This window comes from Oryza glaberrima, chromosome 8 (genome assembly GCF_000147395.1).
Source record: "Oryza glaberrima chromosome 8, OglaRS2, whole genome shotgun sequence".
Classification (NCBI taxonomy): domain Eukaryota; kingdom Viridiplantae; phylum Streptophyta; class Magnoliopsida; order Poales; family Poaceae; genus Oryza; species Oryza glaberrima.
In genome coordinates this window covers 10,048,456-10,061,330 of record NC_068333.1, presented here as the reverse complement: position 1 = coordinate 10,061,330, position 12,875 = coordinate 10,048,456, and the positions used below count along the sequence as shown (strand labels likewise).

The 12,875-nt window shown below is 43.4% G+C and overlaps 1 protein-coding gene across 1 annotated transcript; it reads right to left on the bottom strand.

Annotated features, from left to right (window-relative positions):
- Positions 1–8,924: 8,924 nt before the first annotated feature.
- LOC127782612 (cytosolic sulfotransferase 5-like) lies at positions 8,925–11,337 on the bottom strand. Its single transcript, XM_052309883.1, has 2 exons — positions 10,742–11,337; positions 8,925–10,467 (listed from the first exon to the last, which is right to left on the bottom strand). The coding sequence occupies exons 1-2, from the start codon at positions 11,257–11,259 to the stop codon at positions 9,978–9,980; spliced, it is 1,008 nt and encodes a 335-aa protein (XP_052165843.1). The 5' UTR covers positions 11,260–11,337; the 3' UTR covers positions 8,925–9,977.
- Between the last annotated feature and the right edge of the window lie 1,538 nt (positions 11,338–12,875).

The following is a 12,875-nucleotide window of genomic DNA, read 5'->3' as shown; positions in this document are numbered from 1 at the left end:
GAACTCCAGAATGAACTCATTGAACTCACCTGATAGTTGAGTTGACGAGCACGAGCGCGGATAATGGGACCATGAAATTGTACTTGTGAAGACGTGGATGTATCGATGGTGTCAATGTCTTATCATAATCTTTTCTCGATTCTATTTTTTTAAAGAGTAAATATCAAAGAACCCCAGGTAGGTTGTAACAAAAACCCACATGTGTAGGTTGTATGTTTCAAAACACCCCAGGTAGATGGGCCAAGCTTAAAAACCCCCACATTTACTCAGCTTTTACCTAATGGGCTTGCCAACGTGGTTGTTTGACCCACTCTCACATGCCACGTAGGTTGTTGGGTGGGGGCGAGCGCGGGAAGGCGCGTGCGCTGAGCCTAAACCCTGTAGCGCGGGAAGTTCTTCTCGCTTGTCTCTCTCCCCATCGTTTCTCTTGCTCAACATGAATCCCTGTAGCTCGCGGCTCTACTCGGCTTGAAGATGCCGCCGAAGACGAGGGATGTAGCACGGTTCGTGTAGGTGGAAACGAGCATTTGCTGCAGTCCGGTTGACAAGGAGGTTATTGTACAATTTTTATTGGAGATGTTGTTTTAGGTTTCTTTGATTTGGGGAAAAGAATGTGTGCCTCAATGTTTGTTTGGATTTTACACGGATGTTGCAAAATCAGTTCTCTTATAGTGAAATCAGCTTGCAGATTTTCTCAGCTTGCATCTGGAAAGATTACATCAGTACTCCAATTAGCATATGGTTGATGCCATGTAGCATATGGTTAACTTGCAATAGTAAAACAATGATTGGCAATTAGCATTTCATTACTTCATTCCAAGCATTCCCAAGGTCTGTAGCCAGCCTTCATTACAAAATAACATGTCTTGCATAGAATATGTGATTCAAATGAGCATCACAGATTAACCACATCTCACGTCCATGGTTAAGTGTGATGACTCTTAGTCCTACACCAAAATAGCGAAAATCTAGTGTTCTATATTTCGCTTGCAGCAGAATCACTTGTATGATCAACACCAAACCAATGCATTGCACGTCCTCTTCCTCTTGCACGTCCTCCCTTCGCACGGCCTCCTCCCTTGCACGGCCTCTCCCCACAGAATGATCAGTCGATGCCATGCCTGTAGACTGATTGCCATGTAGAAGTGTGCCTACAAATGTCACCTCTTGACTATAGCTTGACTCCTCAAGTACAACTCTATTACTCTGCAGTATAGAACAAAATTGTTAGTTGTATATGCGCCATAACTTCGAAAGCATTAAGCAGTAACTAATGTTACCTTGTGTTTTCTCTTTCTTATCTTTAAATCAGGCCTCAGTGGTTGTGGACAACTAGTGTACTTGTGCCCATGATTTTTGCAGTTTGAGCAAGTGATAGTTGTCATTCTCACCTTTCCACTATGCTGTGTTTCCTCTCCTACTGATTTCCTTCTACTTTTCTTTGGCCTACTAGGGTGCTTGTTAAACTTTGGAGGATCTATATCAGGTGTTGTAGTTCTGACCCAATCATGTTCACCTGGCACAGGGTATATGAGGTGTTGATAAGCTTTCTCATAAGTTGCCTTCTTGAAAAAATCATTTACATAGTCTTCAGGATATTGTCTGAGCTTGTATATAGCTGAAATAGCATGCTTACAAGGAATGCCAGTTACATCCCACTTGAAACAGCCACATGTTCTGTTCTCTAGGTCAACTGCATAAGTGTACTCCCCGCAACTCACTTGCCAAATACCCCTCCCAGCACACACTGGCCTACGGTAACTTGAATTAGTCTTCTCTAATTCCAACTTCTCTATGTAATGTGGGGTTATCTCCCACTTTGCAGCAGCCACTCCTTCCCTCTTGTCATTGCATAGTTGACTTTGATCTAAAATCTTGGCCTCGTCAAACCATATCCTTGTAGCTGCAGGCCGTTTTGGTCTCTTCCTCCTCCTTTTTGTTGCAGTAGACACTTGAGCACCGTCATCTTCTTTAGAGCATAGTTCAATACCATCATCAAACAAACTTTGCTGGTCAGCATTAGGGACTACATGATCAGAAGGCGCATTGCTGTTACCATTGACAACACCAGAGCTGTTCCTCCTCGGTTTACACTTTGATGGGCCAACAGAATTTTGTGTGCTCGCTAAAGCACTTGAACCAGCAACTAAGTTATCCTGCGTGCACTTTTTAGTTACCTTAGACCTGACAAACAAGTCTTCGACATCGGTATCTCCTTCACAATGCAAAAAAGGGTCATCTCTTTCTCTTCTCATCTCCTTCAACACCTTATCTATGTCAACATCTTCTTTCTCGGAATCATCTTCTGTACCATCAGGGTTGAGTGCTTCAATATAACCAAATTCATCAACCTCTGCAATGCTCTTCCCCTTATCTTTCTCCCTACCTACATATACAAATATACAAACTTTAGTCAAAACTCCAGTTCATAGCTAAGATGCAACTAAATATAGCATTCCATAAACCAAGTCACAAAAACCAAATTTCATCTCCCCACAAAAACCAAAAAACCCAATTTCATCAACCCTAATAAAATTTGAGGAATGATTAAGGGGATTTATCTCGATTACTTACCTATGATCACCGGCCATCATAATGCTAAACCCTTCTCTGTTGCATGCCTCTCCGCAAACGTCTCTCTCCTGCTCGTCTTGCTCGTCTTGCTCCATCTTCCCGCACTCAACTTTTGGAGGGGCGTCCAGAACCGCGCTGCAGGCGTGCGTCGTCCCGCCTAAAAGGCTCGGCGAACACGCGCCTTCCCGCGCTTGCCCCCACCCAACAACTTACGTGGCATGTGAGAGTGGGTCAAACAACCACGTTGGCAAGCCCATTAGGTAAAAACTAAGTAAATGTGGGGTTTTTTAGCTTGGCCCATCTACCTGGGGTGTTTTGAAACATACAACCTACACATGTGGGTTTTTGTTACAAAGGCCCATGTACATGGGGTTCTTTGATATCTACTCTTTTTTAAAACCATAGTGTGTCGTGTGCCTTTATAGGTTGTTTTGTGAGCTTCTGTTCACTCTACTTGGTCAAATAGATCTATTTCCTTTGATACTCCTTATCTCTTCATATTTCTAATTTGATGGTCTATATTTGTTTCTTACATAGTATATTCTGGGACGTAGTACCATAAATCCCCATATCGTTTTATTGGATTGATTAGGAGTTAGTCACAATTAATATGAAATAGTACATGAATTTAGTACGGTAATTTTTTTTCTTTGACATGAACAGTGAAACTGTGCTCTTGCTTCTAAGCGAGATATTACTATACAGTAGTAACTTTTTGACAGCCGGATTAATTTGTGTGGAATCTTTGAGGAGTGTGCAGCTGGTAGAGCTTGAAGAACAGGAGTATGCTAGTTTCAAAATTATTAGAGCTCCCACTACATATCCTTAGCATGGTCTTTCTTGCATCCTCTGCATCTTTTTAAGATAATAGAAGATTTTATTAAACTAAATCAATTACATTAAAGTGATACAATTATCCTGAGAACTCAGTCAATTGCAACCTTTGTATTTATCTAGTTGTTCTTTCTCACTCGTCAGTTCTCACCCTCTCTCACAACTATTGCTCTTCTGACCGATGCCATTTTTGCCACCGCTTCAACGAAACCATGAGGCATGAGCAACGACCCCTCCAGCTCGATTTCACCATCTCAAAGGCGGCAACATGAGCCCTCGATCTCTCCTTCTGTCATGGTATAACCATTCACTGACAGCCGCCTGAGGCTCGGACCTCATGGGTAGGCGGGTCGGAGCGAATGATTGGGCAAGGCCGTGGCTCAGAGGCAGCGGATTGCATGGGGGCAGCGGCTCGTTCGGAGGCAGCATATGGGATGGCACCTCGGTTCGGAGGTGGCCTCAGCTCTGCCCCTCTGTGCAGGGTACTGAGTATACCTTCAACTGGCCAACATCAACTCATCTTTCTCATCCACGCTGCACCGTGCCACAGCCGCCGACGATACGTACTCCCTCTGTTTCAAAATATTTGACACTTTTGACTTTTTAAGTACGTGTTTGATCATTCATCTTATTTAAAAAATTTAAGTAATTATTTATTCTTTTCATATCATTTGATTCATTGTTAAATATACTTTCATATAAACATGTAGTTTTACATATTTAACCAACTTTTTTAATAAGACAAATGGTTAAACATGTGCTAAAAAGTTAACGGTGTCAAACATTTTAAAGTGGAGGTAGTATTTCTTCCGCATGGCGTGTATCGAGTGGTCAATTTTTTCCCATTTCTTTTTGTTTCTTTTTCCCAATGACCAGGACTCCAGGACAGACTGAGGTGTCCTGTGCCGTCTAGCCTGTGTGAACATGGTTGTTGGAGAGCTTTCCATTCCCTCTGTTTTAATTGGAGATTCGGAGGGATCTATCGGCCCATCGTTTCGCTTACGGTATATTTACAGATGAAAAATAATTTGTAAATAAAATTTTTATATATGTGTTTTTAGTGATCTAAATGTAAAGGCTAAAAAATAAAATTCAATGAAAAAACCCCAAAACAACTCTAAATTTAAAATTAAAAATTCAAATTTTAGCTTATAAGTATAAACATAAACGAAAAGATGATGCCGTAGATTTCTAATATGATCCAAGGGTTCTCGTTTTTCCTCCTCCTGATCTGACAGTCCATATTTTGTTGCTTACGTGGTATATTCAAGTTACATTTTGAGTTTCACTTTTAAATGTGCTGCTTCAGTAGCAAACCCCAATACCATGTGCATGCTATATATGAAATGTTATCTACCGATGTTGGAATATTAATTAATGCAATAGAACCATTGTTTAAAATTTGAATGAAATAGTGTGTGTATATAACGCACCGTGATATTATTAGAGCTAACTAAGAGATACCGCGAGTATAAATTATTAATGCTTATGCAAATAACAAGTTACAGGATAGGTAGATTCCATGCCTGCAAAGGCCTGAGAGCTAGTCCTCTGATGCTCTTAACTAGTAGAATTCTACTATCAGTACAAACAATCTAACCAATTTATTTAGAAGGATTTATAAATATTTTTCCTCAATATATCTATTTGGTATTTACATTATCAGCGTGACATTCTACTGGAGACATGAATAAAAAAGGGTAAGAACTCGTAGACCCATTTTGCATCTCACTGATCTGATCACGAATATGAAATCATCTCTTTATCCTCATTTCATTTTTGTCGTTCCCGGAAAAATCCACTATCGCAAACATGGAGCCGCCGGCGAAAGCCGATTAGCAGGTTTTCGGTTAGCAAATGCAAATGCACTACTGAAGAAGTGGTCTTTGGAGGGTCGGCCGATTTTCACAATAATCCCGGTTCAGGACTAAAGACTGTTTTTAGTCCTAGTTAAAAAACAATTGATCTTTAGTCCCGGTTCATCCCCAAAGTCTGACAGGGGGCCGATGATCTTTAGTAGTACCAACCGGGAGTAAAGATTACCACTTGAGTAAAGATCATTTAGATCTTTAGTCCTGGTTGGTAGTATAACCCGGGAGTAAAGATTTATCTATAGTCCCGGTTGGAGTTACCAACCGAAAGTAAATATTTCTCTCCCATATCTAATCGGTTAAGTCCTAGATAAGATCAGTTAAGTCCCCTCGATCTCTCCTCCCCTCAGATCCGATCTCTTCCTCCTCCCCCTTCTTCCCTTCCTCCTTCTCCCCTCTACTCCACCTCCTCCCTCAGCAAGGCCGAGCGGCGGGCTGAGCCGCAGCCAGCGCGGGCGAGCGCCGGGCCAGGTGGAGGCCGGCGGCGGTCGGCGCGAGCGAGCGGTAAGCGGCGGGCCGAGCCGCGGCCAGCACGGGCGAACATCGGGCCAGGCGGCGGCCGGCGCGGGCGAGGGGCGAGCAGCGGCAAGCGCGGGTGAGCGCGGGCAGGCGGCCGGCGGCCGGCGCGGGCGAGCGGCAAGCCGGGCGGCACCGGCGAGGACGAGCGCGGGCCAGGCGGCGGCCGGAGCGGGCGAGCGGCAGGCCGGGCGGCGCCGGCGAGTGCGAGTGCGTGCAGGCGGCCAGCGGCGGCGGGCGCTCGGCAGGGCCTCGCACGCAGGCGGCGGCCTGCGTCCTCCTATTTTTTTATTTGTGATTTGTGATTCACTGGATGTATAATTTCTAGAATTTGTGATTCATTGCATAGATATATTATGTTTTTATTTTGTGTGTAATTTATTTAAGGATTTGTGATGTATTTGATTTGTTTGTAACTTAGATTTGTGAGGTGAATAATTTGGGATGTTACTTGATTTGGGGATATGCTTCTCACCTGATTTACGAGAAAATACAGGGATTAATTGTCAGTAGTAAATTAACATTGAAAAAAAAGAAAAGGGAATCAACCGGGACGTGGCTCAGCCATCTTTAGTCGGGGCCAACCGGGGCTAAAGATGAATCTTTACTCCCGGGTATCTGAACCGGGACTAAAGACTGCGATCTTTAGTCCCGGATTCCTTCTCCTGGTTTGCTACCCGGGAGTAAAGGGGGTTGTGAACCGGGAGAGATGTGGGGTTCTCCAGTAGTGATGCCACGTCTAGACGGCCGCTGGCATCGTGCAGCACAACACCGTGCTACGCATGGCCTCGCATCCTTGTAAGTTCACCACATATAGCTGCGCCATGGCAGCAGGAACCCGCAGCAACCCCGCACCACGTCGGTAGCACTCGAACGAGAGAGAGAGAGAGAGAGGGGAAAAACAATGAAGAAGAAAAGGAGGCAACACCGGGCATCGCTCAGCTGCCGTCCGCCCGCGCCGCCCTGGCCACTGCAGAGCCATGCCGCACCAGCCGCTGCTCCTCTATGGTTGTGCCACCAGCTGGCCAGTCGCAACCGCTGCCCCACGGCGACCAGCGCCAACAAGGAAGAAGAAAAGAACCAAAGAAATGGAGAAGAAAAGAATGAAAAAAGAAAGAAAAAAAAGGGAGGGGGGAGCAACGCTGATGGCGATGTCGGCCCGTCGACCGCGCCGGCGCCCGGCCCTGCCGTCAGTCAGCCACGCCCCTAAGTCGCACAGCCGTGCCGCTGCTCCGTGCGCCGATGCACCGTGCCACGCCGGTAGCCGCACATTAATTACTACTCTAGCATCGCGCAGGAACTTTCTTCTTTATCTAGAGTCCTAGTACTATATCATTTGATACAAATACTGAGCGACAAACTCGCAGTGATAATAATATATTTTACTTGAGCAAGAAAATTAAATATCAAAAAGAAAACCCCGAACACTTACTTTATTACATAAGCATTTGCCAAGGTACAAGAGAGAAGAGAGTGCCAACAACTCTAGAACTTCTCCGGAACTTTCTCTCACTCTCTCCCTATTTGCTAATACTCTACTATGCCTTGAATGAAAGTGAATTGTAGTCCACTTAAGTTGTGTGTATTGATAGTGAAGTGAGAAACTCCTTTTATAGTCTCTAATGACGGTTACTATGGTGGTTATGAGGTCGGTTCACCCACAATCGTCATAGGGACAAATCTCCATCCTCCACATGGAAGTTGGGGATGAATGGCCGCAAGGGCAGTTGGTCGAACCAGGATTCAGCTGACCCCTGGCACTGTCTTTCCCCCTCTCCTTCGGCCAAGTCACTGTCCAGTAGGCCCTCATGGCGGTGGATAGTAATTGGCTCCAAATATGACAGTTTGCTCTGATTTTTGGGCCATTCAAATCGTGTACTCGCGCTTGATTGGCCGGAGGTGTATTTCATCGCAACACGGGTACATTTTCATCTAAAATGTCCTGCATACAAATATTTTACCATACTTGTGAAAATGGTTAGTAATAAACCCAAGCACTAAATTTGCCGTTCCTTAGTTGGTTTTATGCTGGAGTTAACGGTCAAATTTGATATTTAATGACCGTCCATAGTAATAAATATTGACCTGCTAATAATTAGTTCCCCGGTTTGTTTTGTTGTACTTTGTGTACTTATTTTGGTACACGTTTGACGTTGGACACCACGGATTTATTCTATGATGTATACACTGTTTTTTTTTCATTGCCATATAAACCAAGATTTTGAGGGTAACCCTACACAACACAATTCAACATTTAATTGTTCCTGAATTTTATAATTTCAAATATAAAATTTCTGAAAAATATGAAGTTTCATTACACTTCTGTACTATGGCCCCATTTGATTTTACTGAAGATAAAGATTAAGGCACGTAAAAATGAGGCAATCATTAGTACACAATTAATTATCATAGACTTAAAAACTGGTTATCTGATATTTTAAAGCAATGTCCCTATGAAAGAATGAGACCTAGGCAGTGTTTAGTTCACACCAAAATTGGAAGTTTGGTTGAAATTGGAACGATGTGATGAAAAAGTTGTAAGTTTGTGTGTGTAGAAAAGTTTTGATGTGATGGAAAAGTTGGAAGTTTGAAGCATTTATTTTGGAATCAAAAGCAACCAAAAGCAGAAAGATTCTGCAGACCTTTGCAGAAGGGGAATAAGGACCTTGTGTATGCCCAACTATTTTGGCATAGGCACACATTTTTATCATCACATCAGTCGTGTTCTCACATATGAGAGTTTTGCTAATTACATGGTTATTATGTATATGGGTGTCTTCATATTTTAGTAATATAAAATGTAGGATCGAATCGCAACAACTAAAAGCCAACCAGAGGGGGGGTAAATGGTTGATATACCCAAAAACCGAAAACTTTTAGCGAAAATAAAAGTTACCCTCAAATTCGACGGATCGCGGTCTGACCGAAGGTGTTGCACCGGTCTAACCGCCTGATGAACATCGGTCTGACCGAGATCGAACTCCAGTTGAACCACCGAGATTGCCTGATGTCGACTACTGTCGCCGCCGGTCTGACCGCCGTGATGCCGCCGGTCTGACCGTCGGTGCGCCGCCGGTTAGACCGCCGAAACCCGGTGAAACACAAATCGAAGAACTCTTAAAGTGGATGACGACTTTATTGATTCTCTCTGTGTTTACAAAGTGCACCAACAGCACTCCTTACAAAAATTTCGACTAAACTCGAAACCCTAACTCAACTCTCAACTCAATTGCTCTCCAAAAGCAATACCGGGAAGCCTCACGCTCCCCCTCTATTTATATCCGAGGTAGGCGGCCTAAAGCCACGAACCAAACTCATACTAGAAGTCCTAAACACCTTAGGAAACCCTCTAATACAAGAAACAAACTTTACATAACCAATCATACCAAATTTGGACCCCTTCCAAATTCGACTCCACATCCCATACGCACACAATACCTCCATCGTATGCCATATGGAATCTTCACCAACCACGTGCATCAACTCTAGCCTAAGTATCCCGCATGATCTCTAACCACCACGGACGTCGTCTTATCCCCAAGCCGACTCCCGGTCCATCACCGCAAATACTCTCCCGAGGCATCGAGTCACCTACACATGAAATAAACAAAGAAACCATTTTCCGAGACCAAGCTATCTCCAACTTGACTCATTAGTAGCAAACGACAATATTACATACGTATAGTATCCATCTAGAAGCCATAATTATGAAACAATCACGGATATCCAAACAAACAACTCGAAACCGAAACCGACACAGAGTCGGCGGTCAGACCGTGGGCTGCGCTGGTCTGACCGCGCGATACACGCCGGTCTGACCGGCAGCACATGCCCGGTCTGACCGGACCCAAATCCAGCAGTCCCTGTTTAACACCTGTTAAAATCCAATCATCTCCAAACCATTTCGTGAGTAAATTCCAAATATCAAAACCAATAATCTTCCATGCCAATTGTTCATCACAGAATAATAATTAAAAACACCTTTGATTTTACATAAAAGTGTATTACAAATCTAGCATCTACCGTCACACACAACCCGAATGACCTTAAAAACCATGTATGGAGAAAAGAAACTAGAAAGCTGGTAAAGATCAGGACTTTGTGGAATACCGATTTATTTTTGGCATGGAAACAGATTTATCATCATACCAAGACAAATCAAAATAAATAAAAGGAATAACGTCACACAATTAGCCCTGACCCATCGAGCTTCTCCCGGAGGATAGAATCCAAACGCTCTGCCATCTCAAGAGTCATGTGGTTCGTCCAGTCCCCTGCCATCCCCTTCCTAAAGAAGGATTCATGCGAGATCTTCCCGCCAATGGAGCCATACTTGTTAGCTTTTTGGTTCCTCAAATTGTCAATGCTGCAGAGGTCTGCAATCTCTGTGACAACACCAGCTTCTTCTTCAGCACCCGAGAACGGTTGACCAAGGAACTGAGCTAGCTTCTTAACTGCGTCACATGGGTCTTGAAGAACCTTCTCATAGGTCAGGAAGAGTACCCTTGTTGGCTCTGCATTGCTTGCGTACCAGAACTCAAGAATATTATCCCACGCAGGTCCACCCATGCAGATGCCATAGCAGAAGGCCTCATGTACCTCAGAGAATGTCAAGTCAGGATGTCTACGCTTCATGAAGTGCCATAGAGAAACTGCTGTGTCTTTTTGGTCCCTATAAATTAGCAGCACAATATAATAGATTTTATCCAGAGGAGAATATGCAAAAAATTTACAAGGGTACGTTTTGGACTTTGATTTACAAGTCTTCTCGATTGTCAGGTACAAGCTACTTAATATATTTTCGACTTGAAAAAATATTAGAGTTAACAAAAAAATGAGTTGAAAAATTATCCAATAAACTTCAAAAATTAAACATCGTAGCCATGCTGAAGCTGCTGGACTGATCAGGCCTTTGGTGTAAAATAGACTAAATGTGTTTAATAGACCTGTAAATATAGACGATCTTGCAGGTCGAAGGAGGCAACAGCGAGAGCGGCATGTGGGTGGACAAGAGCCTCGGCGACGGCAGCATGTCCAGCAGAGCGTCGCGCCCTAGGGTGTACAGGACCTCCAGAGAAGGCACACACAGATGCGGGTTGAGGCGGCGGAGCGGGTGGTCGTGGCTGGACGGCGGCCACGCGCCGCGCGCCATGGTGGCGAAAGTCAGGGCCTTGAGCCACGTGGTACCAGACTTCTGCAGGCTCGCAACGAGGACGTCGTCGGCGCGAGGTGCGAAGCTGCGGTGCACGGCGACCACACCCGGCGCCCACATCTCCGATATCCAGAATCCTCGGTAGCAGCGGAACTGCATGTTGTTGCCGTGGGACGCCGACATGGCGGAGATGGCGTCGTCGTGCTCCGTGAGTGGTTCCACCGGGACGGCATCCTCGTCGACGGCGTCGTTGAACGCGACGGGACCTTGCTCATCGCGAAGCAATCCTGCTAATTTCGCGGTGGTTGACATGGCTGGAGCATGACTCTTGGAGAGTTGTAGTGTGTAGTGTGTAGTGTGTAGTAGTCTAGTATAGATTTTTATTATCGCGCAGGTTTTTTTATTGTCCCCGCAAGCGTCGGCATCTGACAGCGAATTCACCCCAAACGTCGTGATATGCATGCGAATAAACTATAACGTCGTGCTATGCATGGAAATAAATTAAGGCCGTGTTTACTTCCATTTCAATTCTTTTAAAAGTATACGGACACACAATTATTAAACCACATTTATTAAACATATACTACTAACAAAACAAATTACAAATTCCGCCTGTAAACTGTGAGACGAATCTATTAAGCCTAATTAATCCGTTATTAGCAAATATTTACTGTAGCATCACATTATCAAATTGTGACGTAATTAGGCTCAAAAAGATTCGTCTCACAATTTACATGCAAACTGTCTAATTGGTTTTTTTCGTCCACATTTAATGCTCCATGAATGTGTCCAAACATTTGATGCGACGGAAAAGTTGGAAGTTTGAAGGAAACTAAACACAGTCTAAACTATACACATTTGATCTTAGGTCGTGTTTAGTTCACACTAAAGTTTGGTTGAAATTGGAATGATTTGACGGAAATGTTGGAAGTTTGTGTGTAGGAAAGTTTTGATGTGATGGAAAAGTTAAAAGTTTGAAATATTATTTTAGAACTAAACACGACGTTAACATACTATCTCCGGCCCTTAATATAAGGGATATTCACTATTTACTTGTAACGTTTGACCACTCGTCTTATTAAAAAATTTGTGCAAATATAAAACCTGAAAAGTTGTGCTTAAAATATTTAGATGATAAAGTAAATCATAAATAAAATAAATAATAATTCTAAATTTTTTTAATAAAATAAATAATTAAATAGTGTAAAAAAAGTTAAAATCTCTAATACTAGGAGACGGAGGGAGTAGCACGCACCAAATGGTGTAGGGTCTGTTCGCATATGACGGTTGGGGAGAAATCCGGGGGTGTTGGTAACATGGTGTACTGTAGCGAACTGTAGCATCTACAGCACAGGGCAGACGGACGTCTGGAGGCAGCAGGCACCGCGTTTGGGCGCCGACAACTTCCATCATAAAGGCCTAATTTAGAGGGTGTTTGGAAATTAGGGATTAAATTTAGTCCTTCTCACAAAAGTATAAGTCCCTATGGTAGGGACTTATGTTTTTTTGAGAAGGACTAAAGTTTAGCTCCACTTTAGTTCCTCCAACCACCTTAGTTCCTAACCTTTTTTTCAAACTTTCAACTTTTCCATCACATGAAAACTTTCATACACACAAACTTTCAACTTTTTCGTTACATTGTTTCAATTTCAATAATAAACTTTCAATTCTAGCGTGAACTTAAACACATGTGCATTGAGAGGCTACTTGGTTGGTGGCTCGCCACAGGTCCTGTGGTGGATGTTTTGTCCATCTCAGAAAACACTGTAGCGAGGAGAAAATATTGTAGCTATGGCATTCAGGCTATGTTTAGATCTAAAGTTTGGATCCAAACGTCAGTCCTTTTCTATCATATCAACCTATCATATACACATAATTTTTCAGTCACATCATCTCCAATTTTAACCAAAATATAAACTTTTGATCCA